This window comes from Puma concolor, chromosome B2, assembly GCF_028749965.1.
Source record: "Puma concolor isolate L17-30 chromosome B2, mPumCon1.1.hap2, whole genome shotgun sequence".
Taxonomy (NCBI): domain Eukaryota; kingdom Metazoa; phylum Chordata; class Mammalia; order Carnivora; family Felidae; genus Puma; species Puma concolor.
In genome coordinates this window covers 46,601,668-46,623,777 of record NC_141671.1, presented here as the reverse complement: position 1 = coordinate 46,623,777, position 22,110 = coordinate 46,601,668, and the positions used below count along the sequence as shown (strand labels likewise).

Sequence of the window (22,110 nt, the reverse complement as noted above, 5' to 3'; positions counted from 1 at the left end):
TGAAACTGAAGCTGAAAACTTTTGGCTGAAACTGAATCGTAAGACTTGATCCTGCATAAAGGAGTTGTAATAGACTGCTACAGACAGAAATGATGGGAACGGGGGTAGGGACGGGATGGATCATTTCCCTATGCATGTGGCGAGTCTTGCATAGCTTCGTAGTTCTCTTTGCATCTTTCTAATCCTGATCATCTTGCATGGGATCCCATGACACTCCAAAAGGTTAAATATAAAATCCTCACGTGCCACTCCACCCACATCAGCTCCATGATTGCAAGAGCCATCCTCTGCCTTCATTGTGTTCCTTCACTTAGAGTAACAATCTGTTGTCTGGAATGTGCATCCCTCTGGTAACTGTAGTCTCTCCTTTTTCTGTTTTCAAGGATGGGAGGAACAGTTTTATTGGACACCAACTGGGCGGGGTAGTGGAAGTGCCAAACAGCAAGGACCAGCGGGTCAAGTCAGCCAGAGCCATTCAAATCACCTACTACCTCCAGACCTATGGTTCTGCCACCCAAGACCTCATAGGGGAGAAGTGGGAGAATGAGTTCTGTAAGCTTATGAGGAAGCTCCAGGAGGAGCACCAGGACTTCCAGCTCTACTCTTTAGCATCCTTTAGCCTCTGGAGAGACTTTCATAAGACCAGCATCCTGGCCAGGAGCAAGGTCCTGGTGAGCCTTGTGCTGATCCTGACCACAGCCACCCTCTCCAGCTCCATGAAGGACTGTTTGCGCAGCAAGCCCTTCCTGGGCCTCCTGGGGGTGCTCACGGTGTGCATCTCCATCATCACGGCAGCAGGGATCTTCTTCATCACCGATGGAAAGTACAACTCCACCCTGCTTGGAATCCCATTCTTCGCCATGGGTAACTATCCATCCTTGTGGTAATCGGATTCTTACCGATATGGGGCAAGGTAGTATATTTCTTGAATTCTCAGGCAGAAATCCGTTTTAATTTTGCACTGATGCGTCTGTGTGATTATGTAAAATCTTACTTGGGGTGGTGTCCGTTTCACCTTACTGGGCCTTTTGGAAATTTTAGGCTGACCAAGTCATCTTCCCGTTTATGTTGGGGAATTGAGTGCTGTCAGGTATTTTTAAATTATACAATATTGGAATTCTCTACTCTGCTTCTTCAAAAATGATAGGCCAGGGATAATGGAGTACGGAGCTAAGGAAACCCAACACTTAGTCTGAACAAACTTTTGTGGTTCGTATTCATGGGCATCTTCAGGTTGATGATGGTGAAGAGTGAATAGCGTAGGGTGAAAATTCAAAGAACCACTGACATGTTCTAATCTGAAAAACTCCTTCATTAATCTTGGCTTATTAATTCATTTCAAAAATTTTCCAGAAATTATACTCATTTCCTTACCTCCATATTAGCTAAACCTTCCTGCTCCTGCTTAAAGGTGTCTCCCCCAATTTCTTACATCTCTGGTAAAAATAACTAATGAGCATCTTCACTCAAGATTATTCCTTCTTATAACTTTTCTCCTAGGCATACATAAATGTCTAGAAAATGCTTTATGAGTGTGTGTGTGGGATGTGTGTGTGTGTGTGTGTGTGTGTGTGTGTGTGTGTGTATGTTCTCACAAAAAAGAAGATCAAGTCTGGGAAGAAATGTGAGTGATGGCTCAGCAACAAGACTGATGGAATGCATCAGAAAAGCCATGATAATGGTGATATCTGTGGTACTACAAAAGAGTTCTGTCAGATATGATATAATTCCCCACCTGCAGTGATTTGGAGGTTGAGCTGTACTAATGGCCTCTACGAGGTGAACTGACATGAACAGGAGAGTCTTGAGCTGTAAAGTAAATGTTAAAATCAGCTATGAATTACAATTTTATTACTAAATAAAAAACCCCACAGGTATGTGGCCAAAAAGTCTTCCAGGTAATCCAGACCCTTTTTGTTCTCACTTTAACAAACATTTTTGAGAATACCGCAAAACAGATTTATAGTGTAGGTACTGGGGTCAAACTTCTTTATCTGGAAACCCAAGTTTGTTGTGACCCCTAGTAAGTCAGTTCATCTCAGTAAGCCTCAGGTTACTCTTATATAAAATAAGGGTAATAATCGTATCACTTTCAAATAATTGTTGTTTGAATGGAGTAGAATACACCTAAAGCTTAGAACATACAGCAAATGCTTTGTAAATCTTATCAAGCTTTAAGTGAGCTGGATTCAATGATCAATAGGAAACAGCCCTTAGATTCAAGAAATTGAAAGTCATCCTGGATTTTGCATATCGTCTTTAAATGCATGTTCATCTTGTTAACAAAAGTTTTTTTTTTCTTTTTCCCAAAGAACTATATTAAAATTTGTTTGTACCAGTGATAAGGATGAGCCTAGATTTGAACCATTTAATACTTGTTTTTTGAGCTCAGTCTCTTGACTTGAAATAACAATATAAAATTCATAAGGAACATTCAGCATGATTCACAAATGCAGCATGGCTCATTCAAAATGACAAATTAGATACCTAAAACTGTGGCAATCTAAGTAGGTAATGGAAAGATTTATCAGGAAAATTATGTGTTATATAGAATTCTATATTCAATACAAATAAGGAGAAAAATTGTCTCCAGTGGTGTTGAATTGTAGTATCAATTCTACAAAATCAAAGTGGTGTTTTCATTCCTTAAGGAAATAATAACATGTAAAGCCATAGCACTGAAGCAAATGCCCAGACCCTGAAACACATACTTTTCACACTTTTTTTTCCTCTCTCAGTGTTCTTTAAGATCATAACTCAACTCTGGACAGTGTAGGTGCAGACTCTAAGAAGTCTGGTGAATGGTTTCTCTTCAGGATTCATAGAATTCAGTCCTTAAAATGTTCTGAAATAAACTTTTTTGGTATGTTCTGAAAACATAACTACAATAAACCTACCAATAAATACTTATTTCAGATATCTTTTCCATCAAGAGGGAGTTTGTTGGTTGTGCTTTGTTCTGTTTGTAAAATGATCCATAATGATAAAGATACCAAGATCAAGAACTAGCAAAATGAAAGGAATATCCTACAGGGCCAGGAAATCTGGGCTTTCATTCTAGTTTTTCCACTAACTTTGTATGTTTTATTTAACTTTGTCCCAGTTCTTCATATATTAAATGAAAGTTTTGGGCTTTTCAATCTCAAATTTTGAAGATCCTACAATATTATTCATTTCATTTTCTTTCTTTTTTAAAGTTATTTATTTATTTTGAGAGAGAGAGAGAGAGAGTGAGCAGGGGAAGGACAGAGAAAGGGAGAGAGAGAGAATCCCAAGCAGACTGCACTGTCAGCACAGAGCCCAATGTGGGGCTCAAACTACCAACTGCAAGATCATGACCTGAGCCGAAATCAAGAGTCAGACACCCAACAGACTGAGCCACCCAGGCACCCCTATTTATTTCACTTTCTACTGAAGCTAGATCATTCCTTTAATCATTCCTTTCTAATGTCATGTAAGGTATGCATTATCCTCCAACCTCTAATCTCCATTCTCCTTTGTTGACTTCTAGTGTGTGTGCGTGCGTGCATGCGTGTGTGTGTGTGTGTGTGTGTGTGTGTGTGTGTGTGTGTACATATGAAAGAGAGAGAGAGAGAGAGGGAGGCTTTAGATAGAAAAACCACAACCTTGCATTCAGAGCACAACTCCATGAAGATGATGGGTGGAATGTGCTATTGAGCATCAGTAAGTTCAATTGGCAGATCTGTATCTTCTAGGGGTACACATGGCATTGGTTGAAAGTAGTCCTTTGATTGATCACATTGTATATGGTATCCAAACTGCATAATATGAAGTTAGTTGGGTGTAAGGCAAAGAAGCCCAACTCTTCTGACAAACTTTTATTTCTATTCCTATCTTCCCACAAGGATTTATCTGAGGTAGTGAATATTCACTCCACTGTGCCTCAAGATTCAAACCTTTTGTGTTCATTAGAACTTATCCCTGAAGCTGAATATGTCACTTATGATGTTCTGCTCTTCAGCTATCTTGTTTCTGACCACGTATCTTCCTTCTAGACTGCACCTGCCTTGTTCTTTTTTCTGATCATTCATCCACTTAATATCCCTGGTGCCATTTAAGAGGCACATGTACTGTACTTTTATATCCTGCCATTTTTTTTGGCAGAGAGAGCACGAGCAAGGGAGAGGGGCAGAGAGGAGAGAGAGAGAGAGAGGAAGAGAGAGAAAGAGAGAGAGAGAATGAGAGAGAGAGAATCTTAAGCAGGATCCGTGTTCTACATGGAGCCCAACAGGGGGCTCAGTCCCATGACCCTGAGATCATGACTTGAGTCAAAATCAAGAGTCAGTCGCTCAACTGACTGAGCTAGAGCTACCCAAGCACCCCCATCCTGCATTTTTTAAACCTGTACCAATTTTTATATTTTGTCTGTAAGTAAATTCGTGTCTCTCAAATTGTATGTTCCAGATTTAGGTTTATAAAAGATGATCATAGGCATATATATGACCTCTGGAATGACCTATTATGACTAAAATGACCCTATTTAACTCCAGCTTAACATCTTTTCTCTATGCAAACATAAAGCAATAAGAATGTCACTAATTTAATTTATAACTCATTGTCAGCCTTTTTTTTTTTTTTTTTTTTTTACTTCATTTGCTTTGTGTGAATGTGTTTCCTCTTTCTGGAAGGAGAAATATGGGCTAATATTGCATACAGGTACCAACCTGGCTCCTTGCTGATCTTCTGTGGATAATTGCCAAAGACATTAGTAGCCTTGCTTCACTGTTATTTTTGCAATCTATCCTGAATTTGTTTTATACGCCAGGAGTCTTACTTTAGTCATTTGTGATTTTGACGAGAGCTGCTTTGTGGCAGTACTGAGACTAATTTAAAGTTCAATAGAGCTTAAAAAATAGGTAGTGAAGATAGTGAGTAAAGATGATGGACACATGTACCTGACTTGTTTTGTTCAGGGGAAGCCAGCATTTCCATCTACAAGACTTCATTCATCATCTAAAACTCCACGCTCAAAATTCCGTGTTCATGAGCTCCATGTTCATTTGTTTATTAATGGATTCAAATATTTATTGAGCACCTACTATGTTCCAGGTATTTTTGGATTCTAGAGTAAAAGGCACTGAACAGAACTGATCAAGTTGTTGCCCACATGGATCTTACATTGTTGGCCTGCAAAGGGGAGGCATCTGACAATAAACAAATAAGATAAGTGCTATAAAGTACAAAAATAAAGCAGGATAAGGGATAAAGAGCATAAGTGGTAAGAGAAAAGACTTTCTAAAAAAACAAAAAGAAAGAAATTGAAGTAGAGAGCTAAATGAAGTAAAGAAGTATCCATGTGGCAACCTGAGAAGAGCGTCTCTGACAAAGCCAATTATAAATGCAGTCTTTTAGATGGACTTCTCTTGGTAAAGTTGAGGAACAGCAAGAAAGGGAGTGTGGCTGGAGCAGAGTGGACAACTGTGTGAGTATTATGAGATGGAGTTAGGAAAATTGTAAAGAGCCAGATCATGTAGGGCACTGAGAATACTTTAGATGGAAAGCTATCTGAAGCATTTGAGACATTAGAGTATGACCTGACTTACGTTCTAAAGGCATCTTTGGCTACGGTGTGAAAATTAGTCTGCAGTGGATCGAGAATAGTTATAGGAAGACTGTGTAAGAGGTTATCACAAAAATTTATGGGATATAATGGTGGTGACTTGAAATACCATGAGAACAGGGACAGTGGTAAAAAGGGATTCGACTCAGGATGTATATTTGAAAATAGAATTGACAAGATTTCCTGCAGGATTGGATGTGGTATGTAAGAAAAAGAAGAGTCAAGGATGACCCCAATCTTTGAGGACTGAATAATTAATAGAAAGCATTTACTATTTATTGTCATAGGGAGATTATGGAAGGAATCAGTGGTAGAGGAAAACTTTAGGAATTTACTCTTCTATCTGGTAAGTTAGATATACCTATGGAGCATCCAAGTGGGAAAAATGTGGGCTAAGACAGTATGTAGATCAGGTTCAGAAGTAAAATCAGTAAGTTGGAGCTGGAAATATAAATTTTGGATTTATCATGGCATAGCTGATAATAAAAGCCATGAGATCTGACAAGATCAACTGGAAAGATAAATATAGATAGAAAATAGAAGTCTAAGATCTGAGCCCTGAAGCTTTCCAATGCTTAGAGATTGGGAAAATGAAGATGATGTAGAAAAATGACATTAAGAAGGATCAGGCAGGGGCGCCTGGGTGGCGCAGTCGGTTAAGCGTCCGACTTCAACCAGGTCACGATCTCGCGGTCCGTGAGTTCGAGCCCCGCGTCGGGCTCTGGGCTGATGGCTCAGAGCCTGGAGCCTGTTTCCGATTCTGTGTCTCCCTCTCTCTGCCCCTCCCCCGTTCATGCTCTGTCTCTCTCTGTCCCAAAAGTGAATAAACGTTGAAAAAAAATTTAAAAAAAAAAAAAAAAAAAAAAAAAAGAAGGATCAGGCAGTGAGATGGCAGGAGAATCAAAAGATAATAGTGTCCCAGCAGCCAAGTAAAGAAGGTGTTTCCTGAAAAAGCTAGACATCAACTGTTTCAAAAGCTGCTAAGAAGTTGTGTCCAATGAGAACTGAGACTTGGTCATTTGACTTAGCAACTTGAAGGTCAGTGGTGACTTTGACAAGAATTGCTTTGGAGGTGTGCTGCGAGTAACAAAGAGGTTGAGTAGAGCTTGGAGCATAAGAAGCGAAGACAGTGAGTAATGATAATTTTTCCAAGGAGTGTTACATCACAGAGAAACAATGATTGTACGCTAATTGGGATGCGCAGTACAGAAAGCTTCATAGTAAAGCAAAGATAGGAAGAAATTGCAGAAGCAATGTCATTGAGTAGGAGAGATGGGCCTGGATTCAGAACACAACTAGAGTCATGGGCTTTATATAAGAGCACAGACAGCTCATCTCCGGTTAAGAAAAGAGAAAGCAAAATATACGGACAGATCCAGATAGATTGGTACATGTGGGGGTGGGAGTGTGTGGAAATTCTCTTCTGTGGCTTCAACTTTGTCAGTAAAATATGAAGCAAGTTATCAGCTGAGAATAAATTTGGGAGAGGAGGTGTTGATTTGAGGAAAGTGAAGAGATTTTGAAAGAGTGGCTTTGGAAATTGGAGAATAAATTAAAGAAAAAAAGCTAGGTGAACAGCTAAGAAGCACAAGGAACCACTTGAAGTTCGCCTTTACGGATTTAGAAAAGAAATCAATTGGCATTGTTGCTGAGTCAGTGCCCCACCTCCAGCCATAAATAGCTGCTTGGGGGAGGGGTTGAGTAGGCAATGACATGAATTTAATTGGAAAAAACCTTACAGGGGGAAAAAAAGAAGGTTTATAGTGTATGCAGAAGAATGACTATAATGACAGATCATGAAAATTTTACTAGTTAGGGTCAACTAAACCATGTTGCAATAACAAATAATGCCTTAAATCTAGTTGGATTAACACAACAAAGATTGATTTCTTGCTTATACTACAGTTTAGTGTGGGTCAGGAAGCTTTCTTTGGGAACTCTTTCTCCAGCAGAAATTCAGGGGTTGGGGCGCCTGGGTGGCGCAGTCGGTTAAGCGTCCGACTTCAACCAGGTCACGATCTCACGGTCCGTGAGTTCGAGCCCCGCGTCGGGCTCTGGGCTGATGGCTCAGAGCCTGGAGCCTGTTTCCGATTCTGTGTCTCCCTCTCTCTCTGCCCCTCGCCCGTTCATGCTCTGTCTCTCTCTGTCCCAAAAATAAATAAACGTTGAAAAAAAAAAAATTAAAAAAAAAAAAAAAAAAGAAATTCAGGGGTCGAGGATGCCTCTGTCATGCAACATCTTGTCTTCTCAGAGTTTGTGGTCCCAGCTGTGTACACAGAAAAGAGAATAGTTAGGGAAACCACACCAACTTATAACTACCTTGCGCGTGAATTGATAGTTATTTCTCATCATATTCTATTGGCCAGAACTAGACACATGGCCATAAGTTAGCTAAAGGAAGTACGGAAAATGTAGGAGAGTAAATGGATTATTTAATGAATTATTAACTGTCTCTCTCATATAAACTAAGTCAAACAAAAAGGGCAATGAGGATTTACTTCCCATTATCATCATAGCAAAAAAGTGATAGGGTCAAAATACTAGGATTTTCTGTGAGGTCAGAAAATTGAGGTTGGAGTCTATTCTGGTTATCGATTGCTGTATAACAAATACCACAAGACTTCGTAGTACAAAACAACCATTTTATTATGCTCATGGGTTTTGTGGGTCAGTAATTTAGAAAGGGTACAGTGAGGTCAATTTCTCCCATCTCTACAATGTCTAGAGCCTCGGCTCAGGGTCACTTGAATGTCCAAGGGCTGGGACGGCTGGGGCTAAAACAACCACTTCTAAGATGCTTTCTTTGCTCACATGGCTGGTACCAAGTTTGGGATTTCTGAAGGAGCCCCTCAGCCTAGAATTTTGAAGATGGCCTCTAAATGTGTCCTCTCCAGCATGGTGTTCTCAAGGTAGTCAGGTTTCTAATCTGGTGACTCGGGCTCCAAGAAAAACGTATTGCAAGAGAGCAAGGCAAAACTGCAGGGCTGACCTGGTCACAGAAGTTGCATAGCATCACATCAGCCATATCCTGTTGACTGCATGCCATTCAGAAAAGCTAGCTCAGGTTCAAGAGGACGGCAGTGGGACTGTACCACTTCAGAGAGTGGCAGAGAGTTGAGAGAGAGGCGGAGTCACATTGCAGAAGAACAGGTGGAATGGGAGCGACCGTTCTGGCCATCTTTGGAAACAGAGATCTGCCACGCAATCATAATGGGAGTGAGCTGGAAAAGAAAGAGATGGATTCTAGAGATGCATGGTATCAAGTTCTTGAGAAGAGATTATTACTAATGAAAATGACCATGATTTGATCATTTTGAGCTGGGAGACAAATGTAGGATTGAAGACATTATGAGTTCAAAGGACCTGAGTATAGAAGGGATTTTCTCTGTGGAATCTGAAGTCATGAAAAATTATGACAAGAGTTGTGATGGCCACTGACACATTGAGTCCTATGTTAAATCTTTAGCAAATGAGAGAGACTGATCCTGAAGTTTGTAAATGAATAATAATTTTTTTTAAAAAAAGGAATAATTTGCATACTACCTTCAAAAGAGTAAGTGTTTTTAAGGAAGATGAACAACATCTTTGACTTCCCATGCGGTAGAGGACAGCACCTATAAAACTTTCAGGTCCAATAACACAAGAGGAATAGGAGAACAAAGAGGCCTCCAATGGAGCCAGCCAGGAAAGCAGTGTCCTCGGGGCATGGCCAGCTTTCGTTAGCGCAAGAAGCTAAAGGTTATATTTGGGGAAGAGATTCTGGAGGTAAGGAATCTTAGTGATGACAGGACTGAGTTCCAGAGGGGAGGGGGAAGGTGGGAAAGATGAGAAGATGGTCAGATAGGGGGTTATACAGAACTGTATAGGAATGACAGTTCCCAGACCTGGGAATCGTGGGCCTCTGTGATTGCTCTGTGAGGGGAAGGGTATGGCTCGATGGCTCGATGGTCTCACTGGGCAAAGTCGTTCTGTTACATTGTAAGTCAGATCATATCACTCACCTGCTCAAAATCCTATACTAGCTTCCCATCTAAACCAAATTCAATGGATACAAACATTCAGTGATTTCCAAAGTCCCAACAAGACTGACATCTGTTGTCCCTCTGGCCCCAGGTTCAGCCCGTCTCTCTCTCTCTCTCTATACCTGGAAAGCTCTTCCTCAGATACCTGCAGACTTGTTTCCTTACCTCCTGCAGCTTTTAATGCAAATATCACCTTCTTAGTGGGGACTCCCCTGGCCACTCTATCCCAAACCACAAGCACCCTCACCTTCTGGTCTTCCTCTCTGCTTCAGTTTTCTCCTTAGAGCTCATCATTATCTACTATACAATACAATTTGCCTTTGGACTTGTTCATTTTCTATCTCCCAGCAATGGAATATAAGCCCCGAAAGAACGTAAATTTTCATTGTTCCATTCCCATTGTTTTCTAGTACTTCAAACAGTACTTGGCCTGGAATAGGCCTTAAAAATTAATGTGGAATTAATGAATGAATGGTCTCTCAGTGTTTCTCAAATGAGTTATGCTCTATTCGAGTCACTAGGTCAGTTTAACATATCATGATCCACATTTATGTTTCACTTAAGGAGAAGGAAAGAAAATAGAAAGAAATAGGAAATAGCAGAAGGTATTGCACATAGTAAAGTATCATTGTAGCAATACTTTAGTTTCAGTATAATACATATGTGTATAACAGATCCCAGTGGAAGATGTTTTTCATAATGTGGGCCCCGGTCAAAATTTTTAGAAAAACACTCTAGAAACTTTGTTGGGCTAGTATCTTAAACAGATCATGGTGGTAAGTGAGGATTTATTGATGGGGAGGCCACTGGGAGAACTCATCAGAAACATATGTAGCTGCTTCTCTTGGTTAGTTCTGCTGAAGCCAGGATCAGTACTTCGGAAGGGGAGGGTTTTGCCAGGCATTTAAGGTGTTACTTCCTGGGCACTGCTGTTTCCCTAGACCAGAAATAGCAGTGTTTAGCACGTAATGGGCCCTCTAAGACTTGAGAGTTGGCTAAAGTTTTTTAATGATTATGTTATGGTTTTGGAAATATTTCTCAGTAAGTTGCTTTTGCCACAGGACCTGTTTTACATGGGATCATTAAGCCATCGAAAGCCTCCCCAAAGTAACTCATTGCTGGGAGAGACAGGGCCTATTATTATGACATCAAGAATGTTCAGTTGGAGCTCTTTCCCAGCCATATTAATTGCAGCCACCCTGCTTTTGGTAAGAAACTGTTACTTCCTTTGGGAAAGGGTTGGCCGATGGCCTTGTTTATGGCTTGGGATCAGAAGATTTGGGATTCCAGTTTAGTCCCACCTCTTATGGGCCTCCCCTGTTTTCTCTTTCATACCGTGAGGAAGTTGGACTGATTTGTCTTTAACATCCCTTCCACCTTTATTCTTTAATCAGTGAATCTTTTATTTGACACTTAGGCTATATGGCATGTTATTTTCTGGGTTTGGGGTTCACTGGGGGCTAGACTGGGTCTACCTGGCATCTTTTCTAATGTCTACTCCAAAGTGCCCATAGTAGGCATTTTGCAAACATTGACTTATCAATGACTCTTGTGGCCGTTAACGTTCATAGAGGAAGAAAAGTCTGAACTCTTGGCTGTTTTTAGTTTGGGTATCTTAATGTCCTTATTTTTCTTCTGTTTTTCTTTAGTTCTGATTTTCTGATATTGATGTCTGTTCTTTTGTAGCTTTGGGATGGATATTCTGAGACGTAAGTTTCTAATAAGTTAAAACATCGTCTCACTAGCTGGTCTTCGTAGACCTTTTAAAGGAGGCGGGAAGGGAACAGATTTTTGGCATAACAAGTAATAAGTTGAATTTTATGCCAAGCATTTCAGGTAGCATGTACTTTTTATTGTATAGCACTGTCCAACATTAGTAGTAATTATATCCTGACTCCTTAAGATTCTACATTTTCTTTGGAATCCACCTCCATATTGCACTTTTTACTGCAAACAAGCTTCCTCCAGTGATAGTTGGAGGTTTGGAATGAGGAAGAGTACTATTATATAACACAATTTTACTCAGGGTGAGAAGCATATGGACTCATTTTGGTGATACTGTTTATCTCAAGGGTAGCTGATGCTAGTTTAGACACTTAAAATGGAAAGATTTGTAAATATACCTCATGCAGCTTAATCCACTCTGCTCTTGCTTTTTACCTCTTGAATCAGGTAGCAATCAGTCTTGAGTAATTAAGCAGCTAGGGAATTGTGAAAGATAAATTTATTCAGCACATGGTAGAACTATTACTATGTCAGGTACTATCGCATCTCCAGCATGGACTTCCAAAGCCTTCCTCAAATACATCTCTAACACAAGCAATCTGAACGATCCTCATTAACTGAAGTTGACTTAACTGTCATGACAAAACATTCCAAGAAAAAAATATCCCTAGTGCCCGAAAGCTGAGGCTACCAACCAGATTGGGATTTTCTGCAGTGCTGTATCAGGGTAAATGCTGCAATTTAACTCGAAACTTGAATGGTGGAAATGCATTAAGGCTTATGCCATTACTTTTCTGAGGAAAAACAAAGCCCTATCCAGGAAAAAAAAAATCATTTAAAAACTGGACACTTACCTTCTAGATTCAATTCTTTCCCAAGCCAGTATTTTCATACCCAGGCATCTAACCAAAAAAGACAATTAGCAGAGAAGGATGAGATAATTCCTGTATTGATTTGAGGATGCTAGTGGCGACCCTTAGGCTTCTAAGAATTGAAGAATCCCTATGCATTGATTCCCACCTGCCTTCCTGGAACACTATGGTTTATGTGTGCATCCAATATATGTCATAGTGGCTGATTTCTTTTGTAATGACAGAGCAATGCCTTCACCCAGACCAAGGCAAAACTGTTATTTGAGCTTCATCATCTAGATCCTACTGTGTACCTTTAGAGAAATTATAATGCTGAGTTTGAATTTAATATGAAGAAGATGCTGCCATTTTTTTTCTAGTGCTTCCTGACTTGGCCTAAATCAAATAAGACTATGTCCTGGCCAGTGATATTTCCAGTAATTGTTTACATCCTAAATTAAATATTTTTTAAAAGTTTATTTCTTTATTTTTGAGTTAGACAGGTAGAGAGAGTGAGTGGGGGAGAGGGAGAGAGAGAATCCCAAGCAGGCTCCATGCTATCAGGACAGAGCCCAACGTGGGGTTCTATCCTACCAACCGTGAGATCATGACCTGAGCAGAAATCAAGAGTGAGACACTTAACCAACTGAGCCACCTAGGTGCCTCCATCCTAAATTAAATATTGTATTTAATAATATAAATCAGTAAAATATTAGTTAAGAAAATTTGCTAATGGTATTTGAGAATACATAATAAAAAGCATGGAGTATAACCATAATAGTCAATAATATACACCAAAAAAAAGGAGACAATTTTGTCAGAAAGAAGTGGGTACAAGAATAGGTTTTTCAGCCTTAAAAAAGAAAAACTACTATTTATCTTACCAGCAATGGATGGGCTTATTCAGGAATAAAAGAGAATTGTAATCCTGGACAAACAACCTATGGCAAAACCATAGACAAATCCTGGAAACAAAGGAAAGGTATGCTCCTGAAGGAGAAAATTGTAAGTTGGGAAGGCTGTTATAAACTACAGTCCATTGGAGTAAACTAGGAGTTGAAAGCATGGTGACTTTTCATTGGCTTAGCTATGGCAGAGGGGCAGATAAGGCAAGCATTTCTTTCTTTAGCTGGGATAGTAAAGTTGTGTCCATGTGCATAGTCAAATCCACTTCTTCCTCTTGGGTCTGCAATTGACTAAGAATAGCAAGGTTTGAGAGCTCTCCTCGCGGAAACCTTCTGGCTCCATTTTAGTGGGGTTTCCCATTACTAATTTTCACAGGTTAAGCTACTTTTTAGCGGGGGTGGGGGGGGGGAAAGGAGATGGGAGAAACACATTACATGGCTCATTTCACTGAATGAAAACCAGTGGAGATCACCTATACACACACAAAGAAAGACTACTAAAGGCACCTAATTTGTAGATTTTTGGGAGTGACTGTGATGACTATAATAAGGACTCATTATAACACTCAGCAATAAATTAATGGATTTACTCTATAACTCTGTCCCCTTTCCCTTCCTTTCCACTGTGTTGGTCAAGGGTCAGGGCAACTTCATGTACTTGACTGTGTTGGCACAATGTTTCAGAAATAATAAGTGCTCAATAATTATTTCTTGAATGAATGACTTTAATTCCTAGCTCACAGCAAAGATAAAGCTTAATTGTTTTAGAAATGGATATCTATGTATGAAATTCCATGTGTTCTTTTAAAATTCTGGGAATAATGATCTTTAAACAAAGCCATTGAAAATGGTTATGTAATGAAGGGATTTTGGATCTCCAAATATAAGAGTTTAGTCTAAATGTTTTATTATTTGTTTGGGTGCTTCATGCAACCTAAAAATATTCCCATGGCCATTTTATCATAAAGATGACTTCCTTATTTTCCCAGAGATATGTGGGCACCTGTTTCTACTAAATAAGGAAATAAAAGTCACCAGAGCGATTCTCAAGTATGTTTTGAAGCCAAGATCAAAACCTGTATTACTTAATTTTTTTTTCTCCCAGATTCCTTGACTCTGTTGTCTGTTCTCAAACTGAGCCCCGAGGACTCCTTGGGAGGCATTAGGACTATGGGCCTTGGAAAGAATTGAGCCAGCAGAATTTCTGGCTATTCCTCTCTGCTTCTGCCCATGAATTTCACTCTGGTATTTTTTACATGGCAAGTTACCATAAAGATTTAGTTTGTGGAGAAATTCCTGTGGATCAAAAAACAAACCAACAAATGTTTGAAAACTGCCAGTTCTCTACCGTTCTCCTCCTTCATAACGTAATGGAAGGCAGAAACTGAACTTGAGATGAACTAAATTTATTTTACAGCCTGGGTGGCTGTGCTTTGATCAACTGTTATATCTACATGCTTGCTGTAGTTATTTTATTGAAATATTTCTAGAAGTGTGATTTCTACTTAAGACTTTAACATTCGCTCCTGTAGACAAGTTAACCTATTTTTAAGATACAGAAAATCCAAAGGGATGGAGGCAATGAGGTTTCATGGTTGCCAGAGGAAACTGAGCAAGACTGCAAAGAGACTCCAAAGGGTAGAATTATTTGTAACTTCACTGTATCCTAGGGTTAGGTTAGACTGTCTGTCTTACAGGTCAAAAAATTGTATCGTAAAGGCACAGTGGCAAACTAGACTCTCAAAGAAAGGATCCCATTTACTAAGTTGGAAAGAGATAATGGCCAACAGCTCTGTTCTGGTAACCTTTCCAAAAAATGGTCTAGTATACCACATAACAAGGCTTTCTTAAGATATATGAAAAAGACCAATTATTACTCAAAAGGCTTTGTGATGAGCATAAATGAAAAAATGATATCTGATGAATTTGAATGCTGCCAAATTGCCCACTCTGTCCTTCCAGATTTGGTGTCTTTCTTGCCTGAAAAGTTTTTTGTACACAATACAGATTCATTGTTAGATGTTATCATTCTGTGCTGGCTATCTCCTTTGGTTGATAAGCTTTATCTATACAATGACTCCATATCACTGACTATGTTAATAAATGCACTAAGTCGATAGTGTTTCTGTTGGGACTAGAAGACATTCTTTCTTCTTAGATTATTTATTGATCAAATAAGTTTAATCCTCAGACAGTCCCCATCTTTTTATGTTTTCCACGTATTTGAAGTTCATCCCTTCTGTTTCCACTGGGAACTTTCTATGATATTTTTCTTTTTGGTTGTGTTATTTATTCCAGTCTGTTTATCCCTTTGCCCATTCTGCTAATTCTTCCTAATCTTATCCTGAAAGATGAAAACCCTAAATCAGTAGCACATTATGTGAGAATTCCTTTATTCTTTTATCCTACTCAAACACCATTACCAACATACCATCTACTTGCATAGCTTAGCACTGCTGTGTTTCTAGAGCAGTCTGGCCAAGGGAGAGATGTCTGTCAAAGGAAGTCCATGGGCTTCGTCTCTATGAACTTCCAATTCCAATCTCTTCACATTGTTTTCTCTGACCAAAATGAAACTGCTGTATATCCAAACACACAAGGCCATTTCCTGTCTCATGATGTTCCTTTCTCCAGAAATTTCTTTCTATATCTCCCTTGTTCTGAATTTCAAGCCTTTAATGTTTGTTGCTCTATGGCATTTTTTACTGACTTCCAAACCCAAGAATGACTGGTTTTCTTTTTTGCCTTCTCTGTGCCCTTGTTTACATGCCTGTCTTCAATTCTATACTAGACTGCAAAGCCTTCATTAGAAAAGTTTCAACTTCAGGATGCCTGGGTGGCTCAGTTAAATGTCTGGCTCTTGATTTTGGCTCAAGTCATGGTCTCATGGTTCACAAGTTTGCGCCCCTCATCGGGCTCTGTGCTAATGGTGCAGAGCCTGCTTGGGATTCTCTTTTCTCTCTCCCTCTCTCTCTTTCTCTGCCCCTACCACGTGTGCATGCACACATGTTCTCTTTCTCTCTCTCTCTCTCTCTCTGTCTTAAAGTAAATAAATGAACTTTACAAAAGAGAGAAAGGATCTGGGGCGCCTGGGTGGCTCAGTCGTGTAAGCGTCCAACTTCAGCTCAGGTCGTGATCTCGTGGCTCGTGGGTTCGAGCCCCATGTTGGTCTGTGTGCTGACAGCTCAGAGCCTGGAGCCTGCTTTGGAGTCTGTGTCTCCCTCTCTCTCTCTGCCCCTCCCCCACTTTTGCTCTGTGTCTATGTCTCTCAAAAATAAATAAACATTAAAAAAAATTTTTTTAAGAGAAAGGATCAACTTACTGTTTTCATCTTCAGCGACTAGTAATGGGCCTACCACAATATAGGAAGTAATTTAAAATTATTTTTGGACTGACTCAGTGAAGGCCAGCTTTGCCATATTGGCCCCCTGTATATAACTGGCCACCACCCTGGGTTCCTCACATAGCACTTGTGCTGGTTACTTTCTGTTTTCCCTCCCTATCATCACCAACACATTTTCTTCTCTATCCTTCTCTTCTTTGATCTTTGTTCTAGAAGGCTAATTTTTGTAGATTGCTCCACCAAGGCTCCCTGGCACCTTACTTTGTGTTGAGTTTGGCCAGTAAGAGGCATCACCAGGAGATAGTAGGGCAGAAAGAGAAAGAGGTCAAGGTCTTTCTTTCCTTCTTCCTTCTCTGCTTTGACAGTATTTCTCTGACAACTTCATCCTCCGACAGGCAGCCACGCCATATCTACAACTGTTACTAGACCCCGGTAGTACTATTTCCTCCCTTTATTCCTTTAGGCTTAAAAGTAATAACAACTTCCTGCTCGTGCTCGTCTCTAGATACCTCAACATCCCTGGTTTTTGGCTCTGACCATAGGTTTGTAAGTAAGTCTCTCAATTAAGGTTTTTGTATTTATACTGTCTAAGGGATTGCTATGTCCTTCCGAGCTTCTCCGTCTCTTGCTAGATATCATACAGCCATCCAATATCTTAGTGGATCTGAAGTCCTACCCTGAAGTCCATCTGCTTCCCTTAATTTGCTGGCTAATTCTTGCCAACAAATCGTCTTCTTCAAGGGTACTGGATTTTACTCTCTACCAACCAATTCCTGACCATCAGTGGATCTAGGAGCAGTCTGCATTGCCCATCTGAACTTGGTTATCATTAGATAGCTAGATATCTGCCATATTTGGCCATTTTGGACATCTTAACCTCACAATTTCCTTTGGACAGTGAGTGTGCATTGTATCTCCATTTAAATGCCAGTCTTGTGTCACGATTCATTTCTCCTACTTTTATAATTCTTGTACTTTGCTTTCTCCAACAAGTTGAAGTCTTGAGGCATACGAGTTTCCCATGCAGATTTATTTTTATATCTTTCATGGCTATTTTGATATGTCTCTTTTAAGAAAGACCCTAAAGAAGAATTTTCAAACATACATGTTTTTACCTTGGTAAAACTTGGGGCTGGCATTAATAGAGGCTTTGCCCTCTATGAAGCAAGAATGAGAAATTATTTCATTCGAGAGTTCCATATCACTGTGATCATTTTTAGGTCATGGTGGCTATTTTCTTCCTTGTACCTAGTCTAAGCTAAAAGTAGCTTGATATAGAATTGTTGCCTTATAGTCAGATTTTCCAAATATATATAAAAAGAGGCTTCCTGTCCTTGTTTTGTGCCATGGTGCTTGTGCCTTTGCAACTGAAAATAGCATTGGCGCTCATTCCTGGCACATTACACTGCAAGCTTCTATCTAATTTGCTGTCCATACTCATCCTAAAGTCCTTTTCAGTATTGCTGCTTTCCAAGTATTTCCTTCTCATTGAGCATCTATGTCTCATTTTCCACAAAGCTATTCTTTTTCCATTTTCAAGGTTGATACACATCCTTCTACCAACCTCTCTTCTCTCTAGAAATGTTACTTAATATTCCTGAGTGGTAAATTTTTTTTATTCATTTTTCCTTATTGCAAAAACAATGCATATTATAGGAAAAGGGAAAGAAAGTGTACAACCACCGTCCAGAGATAACTGATAAAAATTTCAACTATACCTTTGACTATATCTCTGTGTCTGTAGGTAGATAAATATGTAGATTTATAAAACAAAACATCTCTCTATATATTGTCATGCAGTCTGCTTTTCTTCTTCCTCTTCTTCTTTATTCGTTTAAGTAATCTGTATACCCAGCGTAGGGCTCAAACTCATGATCCTGAAGAGTCATATGCTCTTCTGACTGAGCCAGCCAGGCGCCCCGCAGTCTGCTTTTTCATTTAATAAATCAGGAATTTCCATATATGGAGAAATTATATAAACCTGTATATGTACTGTTTTTTCTAACAGTTATATGTTAACACTGGTGTGATTACTGCTCAGATTAAAAACTAGCATTCCAAAAGCCTCTTGAGTTTCTCTTTTTAATCACTCATACCCCACCTTATAACCATTATCCTGACTTTTAAGGTAATGAGCTCTTAGCTTTTCTTTTTGGTTTCACCTATGTTACAATGTGTATACAAATATATATTATTGTATATTCTTGGTGAACCAGATATTTTATCAGTATGAGCTGATTTTCCATCCCTAGAAATGGTTTTTGCTTTAAAGCCTATTTTCTGATATTAAGATAGCTCATCAGAATCTTTTGCTCATATTTGTTACATATGTTTTTCTATTCTTTCAGTATCAACATTTCCGTTTTTTTCAGACTTCCTCATGTGTCTTGTAAATTGCATATAGTTAAATGTGGATATTCTTCAGCTTAACGATTTTTGTCCTTTAGCTGGAGAACTTAGTCCCTTCAGTCTTTTTAATACAATTTCAGAAATTTCCAGGTTTAAATCTACCATTTTATTTGTGTTTTATATTTGTCCCATATGGCCCATATGTTTCTACCCATATATATGTATATATTTGCTCCCTTTTGACCACCTTTTGAAATGAAATAATATATTTTATTACTTCATTTCATTCCGCTTGCCACTTTGAAACTTCTAATATTGTGATTCCTCTAGAAATCAGAGTATAGTCATACTTCATTTACCAAAATGTAAAATTTATCAATAGCTTCATTTGTCTTCCTTATATAAAAAAGGAGATCACATGAACTCTATTGAGACCCCTCCTAACTTACATGTTATTGCTGTCCAGCACTTTAATTTTGATGCTATTATGTAAACTCACTGGACATTATCATTTTTTCTTTATATAGTTCATGGTCTTTTACTTTTACCCACATACTTACCTGCTATTTTATTATTATTGTTTCTTCTTGCATCTTAATTTTTTTTTAATCTGAAATCCCTTTCTTCTTTCTAACAGAAATTGCTTAATGCATTGAGAGATGTTCTATTGGTAGAAAAATTCTCTCAGTTTTTTGTTTTTCCCCTCATATTTGAAAGTTATTTTTGCTGGGTATGAAGTTATTGCATTACACTGAAAATGATGATTCTCCATCATCTTTATTCCATTGTTTTTTTCTCCTCACTGCTTTTAAGATTTTGTTGTCTTTGGTTTTCTGCAGTTTCACTCGGATATGTCAATATGTGGCTTTCTTTGTATTTATCTCACTGACAATTTACTGAACCTCATGATTTCATGGATTACTGTCTTTTATAGATTCTGAAAACCTGTCAGCCTTTATCTATTTAAATACTATTTTTATTTTATTCTTTTTTCTTTCTCTTGAACTCCACAAACATATGTAATAATTGGCATGTCCCTCACCTTCCTTTTTGTATTTTCCCTTTGTCTCTCTGTGCTACATTCTAAATATTGTCCTCTGTTTGATAAGATAGTTTACTAATGTTCCCTTTTGCTGAATGCTTGGTCTGAATGTTTGTGTCCCTGCTAATTCATATATTGACATCTTAACCCCCACAGTAATGGTCAATGTTACCATTATTACCAGGGGTAGGAGGCAGGGTCCTCATGGCTGCTATTAGTTCTCTTATCACAGACACCTCAGAGAACTTATTCATCCCCTCTATCATGTGAGGAACACAATGAAAAGGGGCCACCTGTGAACCAGGAAGTGGTTCTCACCAGACACCCAATGTGCCAGTGCCATGGATCTTGGACTTCCCCACCTCCGGAGTTGTAAGGAATAAATGTTTGTGGCTTATAAGCCATCCAGCTTATGGTATCTTTTGTGATAGTGGCCTCAGTGGACTAAAACACTACACCTAAGCTATTCTAAGATACCCATTAATTTTTTTTAATGTTTGGTATTAGATTTTTTTAAATGTCTAAAAGTTCGATTTAATTCTTTTTTGAGTCTCCTATTGTCTACAGCTGTTTACTATTATCTGAATATACTTTCAAGACCATATACATTTTAACACAGGAAGCATAATCTAAACTTTTTATAAACATTCTGTTATCTGAGGTCTCTATCCCTCTTCTGCTGTCTGTTATTTGTGCAGGTCTTAAATAAATCACCTTGTTTTCTTGTGTGCCTAGTTGTATGAGTGTGTGGTAGGCAAGATTCTTGAAAAAAAAAATCATGGGTGTTTTCAGATTCCTATGATGGTATTCTTTCTTCTAAAAGGTCTCTGTGGTTATTTGTCTCTGTCTGGCACCTGAGGGCACTAGTAATTGGAAACCATCTCAAATGTAATTCATAGCCTAAGGTTCCCTGCTCTACCCAGACTATGATGTCCAGTCTGTAAATGTACACAAAGACCCATCCATTAAACACAACATTTTTTTTAAGGTTTATTTATTTATTTTGAGAGAGAGAGAGAGAGAGAGAGAGAATCCCAAATGAATCCCAAAGGTTTCGTGCTGTCACTGCAAAGCCCAACTTGGTGCTCAATACCACAAACTGTGAGATCATGACCTCAGCCAAAATCAAGAGTCAGAAGCTTAACCGACTGAGCCACCCAGGTGCCCATACACACAACTTTTAAGATACTTTTTCCCTTTTATTTTTCTCCTGCTGTGCTCAGCACAGATAGAGGCTTCTCTAAAATGTTCTGTGACTTGAAGTGAGAGGTGGGGGTTAGTTCTGGTGTGTCACTGCTCTGAATCTGTGGCCTCTGAGGTCCCAGCTTGAGGTGAAGAAGGTGTCTCAATAAGACATCTCACCTTTCCTAGCCCATGGAGCAGACCTTTGTCACCTCTCATCCTTTCAGGCTGCTGACTTGAAGCCCAAGGGTGCAGTACTGTAAAAAAATATTAATAATAATTAAATAAAACCCTCAAGGAAGAAATGGAATCCCTATGAATTTCTGCTTATTACTTTAGGTTCAGTATGGCCCCCAAAATTTGTCCTTAAGGTTCTCCATTATATTTGTGGCTGTTCATTGATTTTTCAGATGAAAAGCTTCATTTTTTATCCATTATTTTCTAATTTTCAGCTAGTAGGTTAATCTGAATAACCATCCTGTAAAATGAGGAATCAGAAGCAGCTGCAGTAGCACATTTAATTCCTGGATATTATTCTGGGCAGTATTTAAGCCATCATCATTTGAATATTTGCTTGATATGTATGTGTTGTATATTTAATGTTCATATTAACTATCTTCTGATCCAGATTTGCTTCTCACATAATTTCTTAGGTAGCAATTTGCTTATTATCTTAAATTTCCAATTCAATAGATAATATTTAAATACAAACCTTTTCAAACTTTCTTTTACTACAGACCAATTACTACTTTTGAAACATTGGCATTTCCTTCTGAAAGGGAAGTGTTTACAACTATGAGGACTTTAATTTGAATGTAGAAGCAAAATTCTTCAGAATGCAAGGTTCGATAGAATGATTTATCCAGGTGCCTGGGTGGCTTAGTCACTTAAGCATCCAACTCTTGATTTTGGCTCAGGTCATAATCTCATGGTTCATGGGATAGAGCCCCACGTCAGGCTCTGTGCTGATAGCTCAGAGTCTGCTTGGGATTCTGCCTTTCTCCCTCTCTCTTCTCTCTCTCTCAAAATAAATAAATAAATAAATAAATAAATAAATAAATAGACTTAAGAAAAACAGGCTTTATCCAGAGTGTGACACCACCACATTTC

The 22,110-nt window shown here is 38.9% G+C and overlaps 1 protein-coding gene and 1 long non-coding RNA gene across 4 annotated transcripts in view; one reads left to right on the top strand and one right to left on the bottom strand.

Annotated features, from left to right (window-relative positions):
* PTCHD4 (patched domain containing 4) overlaps window positions 1-22,110 on the top strand; it is a 181,911-nt gene that overhangs the window by 56,430 nt on the left and 103,371 nt on the right. For all 3 annotated transcript variants that reach the window (XM_086707037.1, XM_025926005.2, XM_086707036.1), the window contains one exon: window positions 384-864. In XM_086707037.1, the coding sequence (XP_086563163.1) occupies window positions 384-864 (481 nt within the window). The remainder of the gene's footprint in view (window positions 1-383; window positions 865-22,110) is intronic.
* LOC147580975 (uncharacterized) lies at window positions 7,781-21,372 on the bottom strand. The gene is made up of 3 exons (XR_015250811.1): window positions 21,181-21,372; window positions 12,183-12,230; window positions 7,781-7,847 (listed from the first exon to the last, which is right to left on the bottom strand). It is a non-coding gene; the product is annotated as an uncharacterized LOC147580975 (long non-coding RNA).